Raw genomic sequence first — 19201 nt, 5'->3', positions numbered from 1 at the left:
CATTTTGTTTCAGGTTCGAAGTTGTGAATCCATCTATCATTGCCTATGACAATGTGTGACAGGAGATCGTCACCGACGGACCGATGACGAGCTAGTATTTCGACACAAATATTCTTTCTTTCATCTTTATGCCCTTTAGTTAGACTTCGAAGAACCCAACGGACACAAACCTTTGAATACACTAACTGGTGGACAAGTGTTTCATCACTACCAACAGAGATGTCAATCATGGCACTGCGCTGTTATTCATTGAACATCTCGAATAAGAGAACACTCACGTTGCAACAGAGCAGGCGTCACAGACATGTGCGGCCGGCATGGACTTCCTTCACTTAGTTCTGTAGATGAAAAACACATCGAAACTTCCTGGCAGATTAAAACTATGTGCCGGACCGAGACTCGAACTCGGGACCTTCGCCTTACGCGGGCAAGTGCTCTACCATCAGAGCTACCCAAGCATGACTCACGCCCCCTCCTCACAGCTTTATTTCTGCCAGTACCTCGTCTCCTACCTTCCACTCCGCTGCAGAGTGAAAATCGCATTCGAGAAACACATCGCTCAGGGACTTACCGTGCATTTATCCACCTCCCGGTGTCCGTAGACGTTCTGCAAACGACTATGAATATTTTATAATGTCTGGTTTTCCACCCAAAGTAATTCAATAACTACTCTTTACTAGGAAGGCACTTCAGTTGCAGACTAGTTACAGCGCCGCCATCTACTGGAAGTTACTGGATGTATATGAGGTGACGCAGTGATGTCTGAGGATATCGCAGACAGTATTAAAAATTGTTTTCAACCAGAACTGGCCGAGAAAAAAAACATATGTTGCAATATTTATTGAGCGCCCTCAGAGATTCGACAAAATTTCTCCAAACGTTGTGTATGTGCAGCACTGTTGTAAACAGCTCATTTGTGAAGTTCCTCAACTTAATTATCTATAACCATGTTTTCCTCTTGTTCTGTTTCGTCTCGCGGCCTCCTAGTACCATGGGTGATCGTTCAGAAAGCGTGTGAATGTACTGCAGTGCTGCACGTGTTTGCAATGAGGCGCTCGAGGAGGATACAGTTTTCGGTGATTGCCTTGTTGGTGCATCTGTGAAAACAGCAGCAGATCACCACAGCGTATCTAGCGCTCTTGCAGATTGGGAGCCAATGTGTTTGCGTGTGGCTAGCAGTGCAATTTTGTCCGACAAAGCTGCTGCTGTATGTGTTACAACAGATCATTCACGCTCTCTGTACATTAACATACAGGGTGTTTCAAAAATGACCGGTATATTTGAAACGGCAATACAAACTAAACGAGCAGCGATAGAAATACACCGTTTGTTGCAATATGCTTGGGACAACAGTACATTTTCAGGCAGACAAACTTTCGAAATTACAGTAGTTACAATTGTCAACAAAGATGGCACTGCGGTCTGGGAAACTCTATAGTACGATATTTTCCACATATCCACCATGCGTAGCAATAATATGGCGTAGTCTCTGAATGAAATTACCCGAAACCTTTGACAACGTGTCTGGCGGAATGGCTTCACATGCAGATGAGATGTACTGCTTCAGCTGTTCAATTGTTTCTGGATTCTGGCGGTACACCTGGTCTTTCAAGTGTCCCCACAGAAAGAAGTCACAGGGGTTCATGTCTGGCGAATAGGGAGGCCATTCCACGCCGCCTCCTGTATGTTTCGGATAGCCCAAAGCAATCACACGATCATCGAAATATTCATTCAGGAAATTAAAGACGTCGGCCGTGCGATGTGGCCGGGCACCATCTTGCATAAACCATGAGGTGTTCGCAGTGTCGTCTAAGGCAGTTTGTACCGCCACAAATTCACGAAGAATGTCCAGATAGCGTGATGCAGTAATCGTTTCGGATCTGAAAAATGGGCTAATGATTCCTTTGGAAGAAATGGCGGTCCAGACCAGTACTTTTTGAGGATGCAGGGACGATGGAACTGCAACATGGGGCTTTTCGGTTCCCCATATGCGCCAGTTCTGTTTATTGACGAAGCCGTGCAGGTAAAAATAAGCTTCGTCAGTAAACCAAATGCTGCCCACATGCATATCGCCGTCATCAATCCTGTGCACTATATCTCTCGTGCAGCAATGGTAGCGGCGCTAAGGGGTTGCCGCGTTTGAATTTTGTATGGATAGAGGTGTAAACTCTGGCGCATGAGACGATACATGGACGTTGGCGTCATTTGGACCGCAGGTGCAACACTGCGAACGGAAACCTGAGGCCGCTGTTGGATCACCTGCTGCACTAGCTGCGCGTTGCCCTCTGTGGTTGCCGTACACAGTCGCCCTACCTTTCCAGCACGTTCATCCGTCACGTTCCCAGTCCGTTGAAATTTTTCAAACAGATCCTTTATTGTATCGCTTTTCGGTCCTTTGGTTACATTAAACCTCCGTTGAAAACTTCGTCTTGTTGCAACAACACTGTGTTCTAGGCGGTGGAATTCCAACGCCAGAAAAATCCTCTGTTCTAAGGAATAAACCTTGTTGTCCACAGCACACTTGCACGTTGGGAACAGCACACGCTTATAGCAGAAAGACGACGTACAGAATGGCGCACCCACAGACTGCGTTGTCTTCTATATCTTTCACATCACTTGCAGCGCCATCTGTTGTTGAAAATTGTAACTACTGTAATTTCGAAAGTTTGTCCGCCTGAAAATGTACTGTTGTCCCAAGCATATTGCAACAAACGGTGTATTTCTATCGCTGCTCGTTTAGTTTTTATTGCCGTTTCAAATATACCGGTCATTTTTGAAACACCCTGTAGATAAAAACATATGCTCCTTTGGTTGTAAGCCTGCTACTCCTTGCTAAACTATAACTGCCTGTTCATAAAAGACGTTGAACGTGGTTTATGCTCTGAAATATACCACCAGACAGTGAATCAGTAATGTTAATAACACGATCTGACTACGAAAGCTTAGTTCGGAGATTCCAAACCTTGCGCAAACCGCAACAAAAGAGCGGGGGGGGGGGGGGGGTTACTCGGAACTAATGTAATTGAGAACTGAACTAGAACAAAGACTGTAGGCTCATTCGTTACGACATCAAACGTTAGTATCGTCGCGAAATAGGGGAGATAGTAACACAGACATCATACGTGAATTGGAGTGGCATTCATGAAAACAAAGGAGTTTTTCGTTGGGACGGTAGCTTCTCATGAAATTTCAATCATCAGTTTTGTCCTCGGATTGCAGAAATATTCTGTTGGCACCCACCTACCTAGGGAGAAATGAACATCACGACAAAAGAAGAGATATCAGGGTTCTCACAGAAAAAATTAAGTGCTCGTTTCTCCCACGCGCTGTTAGAGAGTGGAATGATAGAGAGACAGCTTGAAGGTGGTTCATTGAACCCTCTGCCGGGCACTTCACTGTGAATAGCGGAGTAATCACGTGGATGTAGATGGAAGACGTTTTAGTAATCTGTTGCCTGATAACAGGAAAATAGAGAGCTTGTGTAATGAAAGCAATAATTTACAATGACATCGTATTCGCAACCATTTATCGTCGTCTTACCTAAGTTGCTGAAATTTCTTACGAAAGACAAATGCAAACGTGGCAAGAATGTGCTACTTAGCACATGAGGAAAATACAATGTAAGTGAATGGATCACGCTTTGCATGAGCCAACTCAGACACGGAGGCAAAGAACATGTGGTAGAATTTGTCAATAAAAAATGATGTAAGATGATGAATTCTCGAAGTCTAAATGTATGAAAAACGGTGTGCAATACATGAACAGATCTGATATACAAGTTAGTCGTTAAGGTTAGAAACAGACATCAAGTTAGAATATTGAACATTCCTTCTCAACATCGTGTTACAATATTACATAAAAATAACTTTATAAACTGTTTAGAAATTTAATTTCGAGTGAGAGTAGATGTTGGTAAGTCACTTGAATTTACAGGCGTATGTCTCGGAGGCAGATATCGATCAACGTGTGTTCTGAAGTAACCGAAAATTACATAAAAGATTCAGCATTATGCACGCCAAGTTCACGTGAAAAAGGTGATGCGAGAAGACCTGATTTTACTTCATCGCTGTTTCCAGTCATCTGAGCGCAGACCGAATGCTGTCTGCTTGCTATGGGCTCACCATTATGGAAAGTTTACTGCGCCCCAGCAGGTGCCCTATCACGAGCTGCGGATGAAAGTGTGGCGTGCACAGCGCAGTCAGGACATTTACGACAGTGTGGGCTGAGGCCTACTATGTCACCCTTTAATGGAATGTGTGGCAAAAAGTCTCCTAGAATGCTGAGTATTCCGCGCCCGGATTCGTTTCCCGGGGGGGGGGGGGGGGGGGGGCAGGGATTTTCTCTGCCTCGTGATGAGTGGGTGTTGTGTGCTGTCCTTAGGTTAGTTAGGTTTAAGTAGTTAAGTCCCATAGTGCTCAGAGCCATTTTTTGCTGAGTACAAGTTATACCCGAATAGAGAGGAGTTGAGATTAGATTAGCAAGTGACCTTATAAATAGAGATGGAAGAGTTTGCTTAGATCCTGCGTGTAATCCTGCCCTCTCCCTGGTCAAACAACAAAGTGACAGAGTTAATGCTATTCATTATGGATAACTTCTGACGTTGGTCATCTTTCGTTGTGTGGTCGCCCTAGTATTTACAGTGTGTGTGTGTGTGTGTGTGTGTGTGTGTGTGTGTGTGTGTGTGTGTGTGTGTGTTTGTGTGTGTGTGTGTGTGCGTGTGTGTGTGTGTGTAAGGGGGGGGGGGGGGGGTGGGAGGCGGTTCAATTGTCTTGCACAACGCTTTCTCGTTGCATTTGTCCCCTGAGAATGACAGGATGTGCACCTGTGGAAATATCGGCGGCTGCCGAAGTCATTACCCGGCTGCCCGGTTGTACTCCTGAAAGATAGTTTAATGGGGATTTGTTTAATTTTTTGTTTTCGTTCGTATTCGTATGTGACTGGACGGAAAGTCATTTGTTCGATTCGTTCCCACACATAACCCCAAATTCTCATGGGGGTCACGTTATTTTTATTATCGTCTTTTGATAATTTCATATATATTAGTAAAACGAAATTGTTGTTGATATTGTTGTTGTTGTTGTGTGCCACTTTTCGTGAGTGACGTAATAGTCATGATATTCGATGTACAAGGCGGTTTGAAAAGTCAGTGCAAAGTCCAAGACATGGCACCACTGGCGCGTATCGAGGTCATGTTTAGTTAGTAGCATCTTTGGAAAGAACGTACACCAAGTTTCAGCCATATTGGTCTATTTCTTTGTGTTTGGCATTCTTGTGAATCAAGGTAGACGAGTGATAGTCAAAAAATGGACGAAAAAGGATTTCGCGTGGTGATTAAACATTACTTTATGAAAGGCAAAACGCCTCAGGAGACTAAGAAGAAGTTTCATAAACATTTGGGTGACTCTGAACCTTCGATTAGAACAGTTAATAATTGGTTTCAAAGTTTTCAGAGTGGCCATATGGGCACAAGTGATGCTGAACGTTCTGGAAGCCCTGTGGAAGTTACGACTCCAGAAATCATTGATAAAACTGTGATATGGTGATGGATGACAGAAGAGTTAAGTTGCGTGAGATTGCTATTGCTGTGGGAACCTCTAATGAACGGGTACGTAATATTTTGCATAAACATTTGGAAATGAGAAAGCTACCCGTAAGATGGGTTTCACGATTGTTCATCCTTGACCAAAAACGGAATCGTGTGAAGTGTTGCAAGGATGGTTTGCAGCTGTTCAGGAAGACTGTGCAGGACTCTAAGCGTCGTTTCGTCACTGTGGATGAAACATGGATACAGTACTATACTCCTGAGAGCAAAGAACAATCTAAACAATGGGTTACCAAGGGACAATCTGCACCCAAAAAGGCGATGACCATTCCGTAGGCCGGAAAGGTTATGGCGACTGTCTTTTGGGATTCGCAAGGGATAATCCTCATCGACTATCTGGAAAAGGGTAAAACTATTACAGGTTCATATTATTCATCATTATTGGACCGTTTGATACCGAACTCCAAGAAAACTGCCGGCGATTGGACCGCAAAAAAGTCCTTTTCCATCGCGACAATGCACCATCACACACCTCAGCAGTTGTGGTCGCAAAATTAATGTAAATAGGCTTCCATCTCGTCTCACATCCTCCCTTTTCTCCAGACTTGGCACCCTCAGACTACTACTTGTTCCCCAATTTGAAGAAATGCCTGGCGGGACAATGATTTTATTCAAACGAGGAGGTGATTGCAGCAACTAATAGCTACTTTGCAGACTTGAACAAGTCCTGTTATTCGGAAAGGACTAATAAATTAGAGCAGCGTTGGACGGAGTGTATAAGTCTAAAAGGAGACTATGTCGAAAAATAAAAAGGGTTTACCTCAAACAAGTAAGTAGTTTTTATTTTTGCACGAACTTTTCAAACGCCCTTCGTACATGAGATTCGCCACATTGATGATGTCACAGCTGAAACTCGATGCTTGGTATCGAAAGCTTCAGTATTTATGTAGGAAGAAATCGACAGAGCCCTTGTAGAACAAACTATCCAAATCTCCGCACGAATTAATTTAGGAATTTTAATTCGGACGCTGAGACGAGAGTTTGTGCCAATTACTCGACCGTTTCAACCGCTGCGCCTCCTCGTTGCCGAACGCTGTTACAGTCTTCACGGACGTGGACATAGCGGCGCAGGTGATGACGTTCATGACTGACGGCATCCACACGAGCGCCACGGCGATGTCGTTCACGCTGTACCAGCTGGCGCTCAACCCGGACATCCAGCAACGTCTGCGCCAGGAGCTGCGCGAGGCGGTGGACAAGCACGGCGGCCAGCTGGGGTACGACGCCATCAACGACTGCACCTACCTCGACATGGTGGTCTCAGGTTAGCGCAAACAACACCACGCGTGGGTCCGCGTATGGCATGTCCCATCACCGCACCCGCTGGCTTCCTTTCCCTGCACTTTCCTTCAAAGCTCCACTCTTTCTTTCGTTGACCCATTTTTTACTCCCCTCGTTAGATCTATTTTCTTGATTTTTTGCCTGCTGTCTTCTGAAAAATTCTGCTTTCAACAACTTACGTAATAATTTTTGTAGATCCATCATACACAGGGCGTTCCAAACTTCTAGGCCTTGTAGACGGAACTGAGTAGATAACATTTTGAATTGCAGAACATGTCCGGAAATGTACTATTTCCGTCTAAAACCATTTGAAAACAAGTTGGTAGTGCGAGTACTAGTAATTTACTAAGCGTGATCCACTGCATAACCTGTTTTTCAATTCCACTCATTACTAACGAAACAAACAAAAAGAAAACTTAATTACTTTTCATAAACTGTGTGTAACAGTTAAACATAAACATTTTTGTCCTTTTCAAAGGTGGGTTAGGATTCTGATCCATTAGAAGTACGGTTCGAAGTAGCGACCACCACGTTCGGTGCACACGTTGTGAAAAGTCCCGTTTGTATGTAAAGAATGGCAGTGCTGGAAAAACTCTTACGTTATGTGATTTTCAAACAGCTGAACAAAACTGAACGTACTCAGACAGTTCTCTCTTTACTTATTCTGATCATCACTAAACTGACGCACAATATTTCTAGCGTAGCGCAATCTGACTTTCAATAATCCCTACAAAAGAATGGCCCTGACTAACAGTAACCTATACCTTTCATGAATCACTCACCTCACAAAAATCTCCGTTACTCGAATTACTGCAACAGAGCGAGCGCAAATACTGTCAGCTAAATAAAAGCTTCTAACTACTGAAGGCACTAACGACTGATAGGCATAGTTAGCAAATGAAAGATTTTATAGAGAACAAACAATGTATTTACCTTAATAATGTTCAAAAGTCATAATACATATGTCAGTTCAGGACATCCAGTCTTACAAATTTCTTTTTTCTGACGGACACACGTCCAGATCGTTCGCTCATAGTAATCTCTCAAAACTCTGGCATCTCTCTCCCCACATCCACCACTGCTGGCGGCTCACGTCCAACTACCCAACGCTACGCGCTGTTCACATCCAACTGCCCAACACTACACAAGCGAATATTCCAACAGTGGGTCCAACCAGCCACAGACTGCACACAGCGCAGTCAGCGATTTTCATACAGAGCACTACGTGGCGTTACCGACATAAAAGCCTAAACAGCCTGCTTACAATTGTACCTACGAATGATGTGGTACACACGCTCTGTTACACGTGGTATCTCTGCTGTATGTCCTGCATCTACCACAGCTCGTGCCATCGGATCTTCTTCTGTCTCGACGGGAGTCTTATAAACTATAAGCTCTTCATTCGATCCCAGAAGGAACGTCCAACAGAGTCAAATCCGGAGATCGTGGAGGGCATGTGATTGGACCACCTCTTTCTATCCATCTGTGTCCGAAACGTTGGTCAAGATACTAACGAACATGACGTGAGAAGTGAGCGGATGGCCGTCAAGCTGAAACCACGTGTCTTGATCGACGTTCAGTGCCACAGCATCCAGCAACACGCCCAATGACATCAGTCGATCCGACGTCAGCACGTCCCACCGTGAGTACCCGTTGCATACCTACCCTGCAAACACGTTTTCAAACAGCTGTGGCACGGAAACAGTACATTTCCGGTCATGGGCTCCAGTTCAAAATATTGTCTACTGTTACAAGTCATAGAAGTTTGTATGGGGAATTTTAGAGCACCCTGTAGGTGTCAATGCGGGACAAAGGCTAGTAAATAACGCGAAGAAAAAGAAACGGCCGCAGTTCTTCCTAAAAAAGATTTGTTTAAGCAACCATTTTCGACGCTTTATTAGGGTCATTTTCAGGCCTCTGTACAACAGTCCAGCCTACAAATGTCTATGATATTACAACGACTAAGTAAAGCCAATAAAATATTGTTAAAACATATGCAACGTATACGTGAACAGACTTATTGCATTAGATGCACAAACTAGCTGTAATAAATATAAACATAGGATCAGATATTGGTGGGCTTTAATAAAACAATATAAGAGAATTACAGTAAAAAGCCGGGGAAGTAATATACAAAATCAACCTTGTGAAATGACATTAAGTAAGTAAGACAGTCTAGTAAACAGGTACATACGGACACTCAGTCACAATATAATGATTCATCACGAAACTAGGCAAGAAAAGCATAGAAACTTACAAAATAACACTTTTTTGTTTTTGTTTACGAGATCTACGAAACACGCTGACGCTGGCTTGTACCAGCGGTGCCTCATGCTCGACCCTACTATTTGTGATACCAGCACAACACTAAGGTGTAGGGTATTACCTATTAGCCTGGTGCGACGAAGAGTTTAGTACAATTTTGTGTGGCCCTTCCCACGACAGAGCTCTCTGAGCGAATGAGGTATCACAAAATGTGTGGTTAATTTATAGTGAAATTATTTTATGTGATCTCTCGTCGTTTTAAAAGACTAGACTTAAACCACTTTCATAACGATAAGTTCACTACATTAAAATGGCAGCCTAGAGCGTTTCAATACAGCCACCGCTCCACAGCGATAAACACGAAGAACAGAGCATCCAGATGAAGCAGAACGCGAATACTCACACCGCCCCACAGCGAGAAACACAATTCTCAGCGCCACCGCGAATGCAATAAAGACGTTGATATGTTTCAGAATCTGTCAAGCAACAGTTGATTTTCGATTTACATGTCTTTCCAGGTCATTTTATTTGTCTTTCATTTATTTATCATATTCCACGGAACTATGGAATCCAAAGCCAACTGGGCATATAACCACTCCATACGTATTTTACAGAACGCTAACTTCATAATTGTAAACAAAAGAAATTGAATTTTTTTAAAAAAAAGAACGGTATCTCCTATTATTATTGTTGGTTATACACTGAAGATTATGGGATAGCGAATATGCTCACATGCAGGTGGTGGTAGCATCGCGTAGGCAAGATATGATAGAGCAGTGTCCTGGCTGAGCCGTCATTTGTACACATGTGATCCATGTGATAAGGTTCCCGACGTGACTGGCCACACGACGGGAATTAACAGACTTTGATCGCGGAATAGAAGTTGCTTCTCGACGCATGGAACATTCTATTTCGGAAGTCGTTACAGAATTCAATATTCCGAGATCAACAGTGTCAAGAGTATACCGACAATACCAGATTTCTGGCATTGGCTCTCAACACGGATAACGCCTTAACTTAACGACCGAGAGCAGTGTTTGCGTAGAGTTGTCAGTGTTAACATACACGCAACACCGCGTCAAATAACTGCTTAAACCAACGTGGGACGTGTGACGAACGTATCCGTTAGTGCGGTGAAATCTGGCGCGAACGGGCAATGGCAGGAAATGACCGATGCGAGAGGCTTTGCAAACAGCACTAAATCGCCTGCAATGCCTCTCCTGGGCAACTGGAAAACTGTGGACTGGTCAGATGAGTCCCGATTTCCTTTTGTAAGAGCTGATGGTTGGATTCATTTGTAGCGCAGACCTCAAGAAACCATGGGCCGAAGTTGTCAACAAGGCACTGTGCAAGCTGGTGGTGGCTCCATCCTGGTAAGGGCTGTGTTTTCGTGGAATGGATTAGGTCCTCTGGTACAACCAATCGTTGACTATAAATGTTTATGTTCGGCTACTTGGAGACTATCTGCAATCATTCATGCACTTCATGTTTACAAATAACGATGGAAATTTTGTATGACAATGCGCCATTCGCCAGACCACAATTGTTGGCGACTGGTTTGAAGAAGATGCTGGACAATTCGAGCAATTGATTTGGCCACGCCTTGATAAATCTCATCGAACAGTTATGAGACATAATCGAGACGTCAGTTGGTGCATAAAATCCTGCTCCCACAGCACTTTCGCAAAGATGGACGCCTGTAGAGGCAGCATAGCCATGCAGAGGACTTCCCAATGACGTTTTGAGTCCATGTCACGTCGATTTGCTGCAGTACGAAGGGCAAAAGGAGGTTCGACACGATATTAGGAGGTATTCCATGACTTTTTTCACCTTACTGTATACTTTCCACCTTCACCTGACGGAACTAAGATTGAATTTATGATATCACTGATGTGGATGGATCGTTAAATATGTTATTTTTCCCAAAATAAAATTCTTAAATAGCGTCTACGAGAAAGCGTGTAAAGAGGTTCAAAAATGGCTCTGAGCACTAGGGACATCTCAGGTCATCAGTCCCCTAGAACTTAGAACTACTCAAACCTAACTAACCTAAGGACATCACACACATCCATGCCCGAGGCAGGATTCGAACCTGCGACCGCAGCGGTTCCAGACTGTAGCGCCTAGAACCCCTCGGCCACCCCGGCCGTCCAAGAAGGGTTGATCGTGGCAAATTCTGATCATTCTGTCTGGAGAAGTAAGCAAGGTGTTTAGCGAAGTGTTCCACAACAATAAAGAACAGTAGAGGCAGTTATTCATAATGGCATTGACAATCACATCTACGGTGATCGGGGAGCAAGGTGCCGACTGTGCAATAATGCCAGGGCAACAAAAATGCCAGATAATGAAGGCCTATCACTTATCGACGGATTCTTCTGCCTCTGAACTCTTTATCCGAGAAGCCCTCGATGACCTGCTTGATTGTTTACTTGACCACTGATTACACTTTATATTTTCCTGGCCCCTTCAGCTAATTTTTTAGTCTACCAGGCCGACAGTTATGTCTACAACTTTCCTGACGTATCCTCTTCGCAATATCGTAGATAATACTGGTACTGGGCAAATGTCATGATTTGAACATCTCCATTATAATAGGCCATCGCCCTTATATTCTGTTTTTGTGTAGCTTTGTCACGCGAGCGATCTTTGCTATTGACCTGTGACACATTAATCGATTTCCGCGTTCTCGCAGCTGCTTCGGCTGCGCGTTGTATCTACCTGAGGTCTTTGAGGAGTCTGTGGCTATGGCCAATATTTAGCGAGGTCATGGTCGACATAAATGGTCTGCTTTCTTTGAAGGAAAGCAAGGCGTTCTGCTTCAGTCCATTCCGTTTCGGCAACGCTTGAGGGAAGGTGTGATATGCTCGCAATTGATGTGGCTTCATAATGAGTGTCGCTGGTTTAACATAGAGAGAAAGGGAAGGAACCATACGTGAAAGCTTCAATAGGCTTGTATTGACGAAGTGATTATCACAAGCACAACTCCTGTCTACGCACCTATTCTGCAACAGATGGTAATGTGTTCATTTTCTTCACAACCTGGCGAGGTATATTTCAACAGTGTGTTTAGCGTCACGGCCCGTTAATTGGGATTTAATTATTTTACTGGCAATTAATGTGGAAGGTAATTTTGGGTTGTAAATTATTTTTATTGTACAGTGAAAGGCAATGGCGGCAACGTTAAAAGAAACTGGGGCCATTTTCATTAAATGAGTGACTTAATTCGGAACTTCTGAAAGTAGCAGCGGCCCACAGGTTTGGCTTGGGGAGCGAACCTATTGGTACATTTGTTACTGACCGTGAATTTAAATATGTTTTCTTGCGGAAATTAGTACTAAATTGATTATCTGACTTTGTAATATAAAAATGATTCCAGGTTATATAGTATTTCACAAGAAAGGACTACGCCAAATGAAATGGCGCACGAAACCTATAATAACCATAAGAAATGCTTCCGTATTTGAGAAAACACACAAAGTTATGAATCTGTAAGGAACGACAGGCTTGTAAATGAAGTATTATTAAACATAAACAGCATATTTTAAAGAAATAAAAGTCAACTTACACCATTCCACGCAGCAAACATTTGATGCCTAATATTTAAAACGGAAGATTCTCAACATGAAACGCTCGATATTCAAATGCACGCATTTGATATTCTGATTTCTAATAAGAGTTCCAGTTGCAAATAATTAAGTAACAGTCCAAGAAATATATCCTATGACTATTTAATCAAATTCACAGAATTAGTTACATAACATAAATCAGGCTAACCCAGACAGCCAAGCACAATTACAAGAGAGTTAAGGAAAAAAAGAAACGAGCAAAAGAACACAGCAAAGCAGAGTGGTGCACTTGTTTCACTGATATTTATACTGATTACACATTATGATTTTTTTAATTATCGGTGTATTATCCACAGGTGTCTGGCATAGTTACATTACTTTCGGTAAATTTCGTGCACAAGTTGGCTACGTTATATGTGGTTGTTTAGGCAATGTTATCGAAATTTTTTGCAGAGTGCCGGCCGCTGTAGTCGAGCGGTTCTAAGCGCTTCAGTCTGGAACCGCGAGACCACTACGGTCGCAGGTTCGAATCCTGCCTCGGGCATAGATGTGTGTTATGTCCTTAGCTTAGTTAGGTTCAAGTAGTTGTAAGTTCTAGGGGACTGGTGACCTCAGATGTTAAGTCCCATAGTGCTCAGAGCCATTTGAACAATTTGAAGTAGCAGAGTGGCTCTTGAGGTTTCGAGCAATGTCGGATAATTCCCGTTTTATTAATGTGCTGTTTCTGATTTATGACCTGGTTTAGTAAGTAACTATCTCATTCATCAAATAGCTTTACATTTTCTGTGCCTCTTCAGACATACGTTAAGAAACTGGTCTTTGCATAACTGCAGTGAGAGCAGTAGATGCTTTGAGTAACCGTAACAGTTTTGAACTATGCAAGAATGTTATAATTTTGGAACATAATAATAATTATAAAGTTAATGCAAATCTCATATCTTTCTTTCGAATTCGCACCTTTTAGAACTTTAATTATCTGAAGCACTAATTTTATCAGATCGTGGAAGCGAGCATCCATGAGGCATAGCACAGTACCTATCCGGAAGTAATTGAACTAAATACTCTCCTGCCTAATGCAAATAGCTTTTTCACTCAAAACCATTTCTACTCGAGGTAGAAACTCACAAGGAACCACTCATTATCAGATCACAGACGGTAAGTTACGTCGTGAGCTTCGAGACGGCAGCTATTCGGCATTTTATTTCCTGCGTTTGCGATACTGTGGTCTTGCAAAGTCATTTCAGCGAGAAATTTAACATATGAAGCAAGTAATTTAGGCTTGTGTGTTGCTTATTAACCAAATACTAAGAGTTGTTACGAGGAATCACATCGTACTTAGCAAAGGCAAGGTTCACCAACAGGAAAAATTAAAGCATTACAGATATTAAACTAAGTTTTACGTTGTAAAACTATGGGTGTCCGTAGAACAATATATGTGAATAGTCAGGTTGCATCTTGTAATTTGGGCCTCATTTATTTTTTAATAAAGGATAACTTATGTGTGGGACTTAGTGGCCACAAAGTGTTGCAGTTAAGATCATAAGAAAGATCCATTCACTATACGAGTACCATACAATATTCCTTTAGGTATTGCTCGCAAATTTGGACTCCTATTATTGAACTCCAGTCCAAACTGACTCAGTTCTTTCCGTTGACCAGTTCTCACAGGTATCAGGTCTCCATAGTCAGTCCCGTAGTGTATGTCTCGACTGAGTAACTAAATGGCTTCTAAAATACGCCCACTTAAATGAAAACGTAAAACACTTGGAAATAATGCAGCTTTATCTGTGGAAGATGCAGTTGTCATTTGAGCGGACAAGAAAATGAAAAGAAAGAATAATAGTATGGTTGCAGAGAAACTATTACGAGTAGAGGCAATGGGAATGGTATAACGTAATGGAGATACTGAACATGAGAGCCATAACGAATAAGGAAATAAAGACATGCATTGATAGAGAATGCCAAGAAATCTGTGACAGGGCAGAAACAGGAAGTAGAACCTACTAGTTCCTTCCTAACAAAAACAGTACAAGAATAAGATACTTCCTTCCCACCAAAAGTGTTATACAGTACCTGTCACTACGTGGTCCATATCCCAGCTACTTACTATAATTGCGATAGCGTACCACAGACGCTTGTGAATTTGGAGCAATAGCCACCCCGAATCACATCGTCTGGGAGCGTGCCACTAGACAACATGTTATACACCAAGTCGAAAACGCATTTGGTAATATAACTGTCTATAATATGATATGGAATGAGAAACTGTGGCATAAGCTGAACTCACTAACAGCTTAGATATCAGTTTATGAAGTGCAAGCCTAGATGGCTGAGTGACGAGCAAGTAGAGGCCGTACATCATGATAACTAAACTGGACACATCAGAACATCCACCTGCAACAACTTTCCGGAAGCAGTGAGGAGAAGAGCCTCGCAGGAGACCAGGAAGAATTTCCTGAGACCCTGACAACCACCTCCCAATCTCTACACCTTGGGTGGATCAGCAGCACAACATATGTGAATCCTGAGTTGCGCCTCAGAACGCCGGGGCCGAACCACCCATACAAATGAGAAATTCAGCTTGGTTCTGATACCATGTATAGTAGCGTAGTGTTGTTTAGTTTAGTGTAGTGCTATGTAGTGTAGTGTTGTCGTAGTGTAACACAGAATTACAAATTACAAAGTTTATGTTGCCAGTGCTGCATAGTGTAACAGACCAATAGCGTGTGCCCTGTGGATTCCAAATGAGCATATATACTTGCTCCTGATAGCCAAATGGTAGCATGTAGAAATTGTTAGTTAACTATTATTATTATTATTATTACTTTTTACATAGGTATTCTATGTAGATTTCCCTCGTTAAACAGCGAAATGCTTAGTTATTACTGATACATTTGAAATACTGTTAATTCTTAAGATATTATGTGCTATATTCATCCCAAATTGTATGCAACATTCGATATGTTCTTTTATATAGACAACAGACTAAAAGAAAATAGCAAGTAAATAAATAAATAATAATGGTGGTGAGTGAAATCCTTCCTTGGAAGTATCACGCTTGGGCAGAGACTGAATGTTGCTATCTTCACTACAGGATTAATCGCCACTATCTCCTAAAACGAAACGTGACAGTTTACTCACTTTGCTCACTTTCTCTCTGTTATCTCCTACGGTGTCGTATATGAGGGAAATCCTGTACGTTCACGAGTAATATTCAGAGTCCAGGAAAGGAGGGTCAGGCAGCTCTGCTGCTGCTATCCACGACCTTCGTGTAGGACGTTGTTTACGTGTGAATTGTCACTCTGTTCACAACCTCCATAATGGGTTTGTTGTTGACAATATTGGCTCATTACGAATAAAGTGTAACGTCCACTCAGTGAGCACTAGATTGGAAAACTATTTGCACTAGGGTAAGAATTCATGGAAATAATGGACTGTCAGAAAACCGAAAATGGGATGTTTCTAAATTAAAGGAAGTTTCTCTGCATAATAATAACAGGTTCAAATCAAATGGCTCTGAGCACTATGGGACTTAACACCTGAGGTCATCAGTCCCCTACCACTTATAACTACATAAACCTAACTAACCTAAGGACACCACACACATCTATGCCCGAAGCAGGATTCGAACCTGCGACGGTAGCGGTCGCGCGGTTCCAGACTGACGCGCCTAGAACCGCTTGGCCACTCCGGCCGGCGCCAAAACAGGAACATGAGGAAAACATTGACAAGAAAAACCGACAGGACGATAGTGCACATGTTAAGGAATTAAGGAATAACATTATAATGGCACTGAAGGAGGAGGGCGAGGTAAAATCTTTAGGGGAAGACGGAGACTGGAATACACTGAGGGGACAAAAATCATCGGATACCTCCTAATATCGTCTTGGACCACCTTTTTCCCAGCGTAGTGCAGCAGTTCAACGTGACATGGACTAAACCAGTAGTTGGAAGTTCTCTGCAGAAATACTGAGCCATTCTGTCTCCATAGCCGTCCATAATTGGGAAAGTGTTGCCGATGCAGGATGTTGTCCAGTAACTTATTGTTTCCTATAAATGTTCAATGGAATTCATGTCGTGTTATCTTGGTGGCCAAATCATTCGCTGGAATTGTCCAGAATGTTCTCCAGGCCCATGGCGAATAATTGTGACCCGGTGACATGACATCGATATTTGGGAACTTGAAGTCCATAAATGGGTGCAAATGAACCCCAAGTAGCCGAATATAACCATTTCCAGTCAATGGTCAGTTCAGTTGGGCTAGAGAACCCAGTTTATCCAACTGCCCACACAATTATCGAATCACCACCAGCTTGCACAGAGCCTTGTTTGATTTGGGTCCATGGCTTTGTGGGGTCTGCATCACACTCGAACCCTACAATCTGCTCTCACATTGATTTCTGCAATTATTTAAGGCAGTGTAGCTCGTCTGTTAGCACTGACAACTGTATACAAACACTGCTGCTCTCGCTCGTTACGTGAAGGCCATCGGCCATTGCGTTGTCCCTGTGAGAGGTAACGTCTGAAATCTGGTATTCTCGGCACATTCTTGACACTGCGGACCTCGGAATACTGAATTCCCTAACGATATCCAAAATGGGATGTCTTATGTGTGTATCTTCAATTACTATTCCGCGTTCAAAGTCTGTTAATTTCCGCCAGCGAAGTGCGGCCATAATCATGTGGGTAACCTTTTCACATGAAACACCTGAGTACAAGCGATAGCTCTGGCAACACATTGCCCTTTTATACCTCGTGTACACGATAATACCGCCTTCAATGTACATGCATACGATTAACCCATGGCTTTTGTCGCCTCATTATAAAGGCAATGCCTTGTTGAAGGTATAACTCGCGTTCAAAGTCTGTTAATTCCCGCCAGCGAAGTGCGGCCATAATCATGTGGGAAACCTTTTCGCATGAAACACCTGAGTACAAGTATAGCTCTGGCAACGCATTGCCCTTTTATACCTCGTGTACACGATACTACCGCCTTCAAGTACATGCATACGATTAACCCATAACTTTTGTCACCTCATTATAAAGGCAATGCCTTGTTGAAGGTATAACTCTTGAAGAGAATCCGGGGAAGCTACAGCAGAAGCCAATGGTTACGTTTTCCATGCTTCTTCTATTCATGCACAGGGTAAAAAAATGTATTTCAAGTATTCAGAAACGATAGTACGGACGAAAACAAGAAAAAAAGGTTCAATGACCTCTAACAGCTGTGAGCACTTGATCATCTTCGCTACTGTGAAAGACATCTGTTTGACTGCCAGCTCTTTGTTGTTACAAACGACCTACAGAATGCTGTAACAAATGAGGAAACATTCCTCTGTTATTGTCCATGCCTGCAACTTGTATTAAACACCTGTTAGCGTTGTCACTGTAAACCGTATTCACAGTTCTGAAACCAATTTGTGTTGTGATAAATTTGTGAAATGGTTTTACATTGTAGTTTTACGTTTGCACTTGCTAGCATTATGAGGGCCTATTATTCCACACGGTAAATGGCAGACATCTTCTGTTATGGTATGACAAATGGAAGCAGCCTTCGGCCCATGTCCTGCATGCTGCAAAATATCCAGAACTCGGAACACCACATGCACAAGTATTCGACCATCTTTTCCAGAGGCTAGCAGGCTCGGACCCAGTAGTTACAACAACGATGGATCGCGGAGGACATAGCACCCTTAATATTCCTGTTGTGAAGAGAGCAGAAGAAGATCCTAGACCTAGTTTATATATAATCTATCGGGTTTGGCCATCCTCTAGTCTGAGCGATCGTGCAGGATCATCTTAAACGTATCCAAGCCGTTCGGTTCAAATGGTACAAATGTCTCTAGGCACTATGGGACTTAACATCTGAGGTCATCAGTCCCCTAGATTTAGAACTACTTAAACCTAACTAAGGACATCACACACATCCATGCCCGCGGTAGGATTCGAACTTGCGACCGTAGCAGCACCGCGATTCCGGACTGAAGCGTGTAGAACCGCTCGTCCACAGCGTCCGGACAAGCCCTTCGGTCACAATATCAGCCTTCCGGAATGAAGTAGGCCTACTACCAACGGCTTCAGCAAAGATATGGTGAAGATCCATTTTTCACGACAAAGGTACTGTTCGCAGGCCTGATTGATATCACGCGAGGTGGGATTGTCAGTTTTCATAACCAACGGTGCGGATTGATGCAAATCCACAGAACCAAGGCATTAGCGCAAATTTTCAATTAATGTTTTGGGCATACTGCCCAACAGTTTGATTGGTCTAAAGTGTTGTCATTTCCTATAAAACGACCTGACTGCCCTGCTAGAGGAGGTACCATTTGAACAATAGCTGAGGATGTGGTTCATGCATGTTGGAGTAGCAGCACATTTTCCCCAAAATGTCCGAGAACACTTCACACAGACATTTAATGGGTAATGGATTAGTCGGACGAGCCAGTACATTGACCGGCTCTTACCCCTTCGACATTAATCCCTTGGA

At 42.9% G+C, this 19201-nt stretch overlaps 1 protein-coding gene across 1 annotated transcript in view; it reads left to right on the top strand.

The window, feature by feature from the left end:
- The window catches only part of LOC126281385 (cytochrome P450 6j1-like), a 134396-nt gene that overhangs the window by 91873 nt on the left and 23322 nt on the right, over positions 1–19201 (top strand). The window contains exon 7 of the mRNA XM_049980309.1: positions 6645–6866. Within this exon, the coding sequence (XP_049836266.1) occupies positions 6645–6866 (222 nt within the window). The remainder of the gene's footprint in view (positions 1–6644; positions 6867–19201) is intronic.

This window comes from Schistocerca gregaria, chromosome 7, assembly GCF_023897955.1.
Source record: "Schistocerca gregaria isolate iqSchGreg1 chromosome 7, iqSchGreg1.2, whole genome shotgun sequence".
Taxonomy (NCBI): domain Eukaryota; kingdom Metazoa; phylum Arthropoda; class Insecta; order Orthoptera; family Acrididae; genus Schistocerca; species Schistocerca gregaria.
Note: the sequence above shows the minus strand (reverse complement) of the source record. Positions and strands in the feature narration are given on the sequence as shown.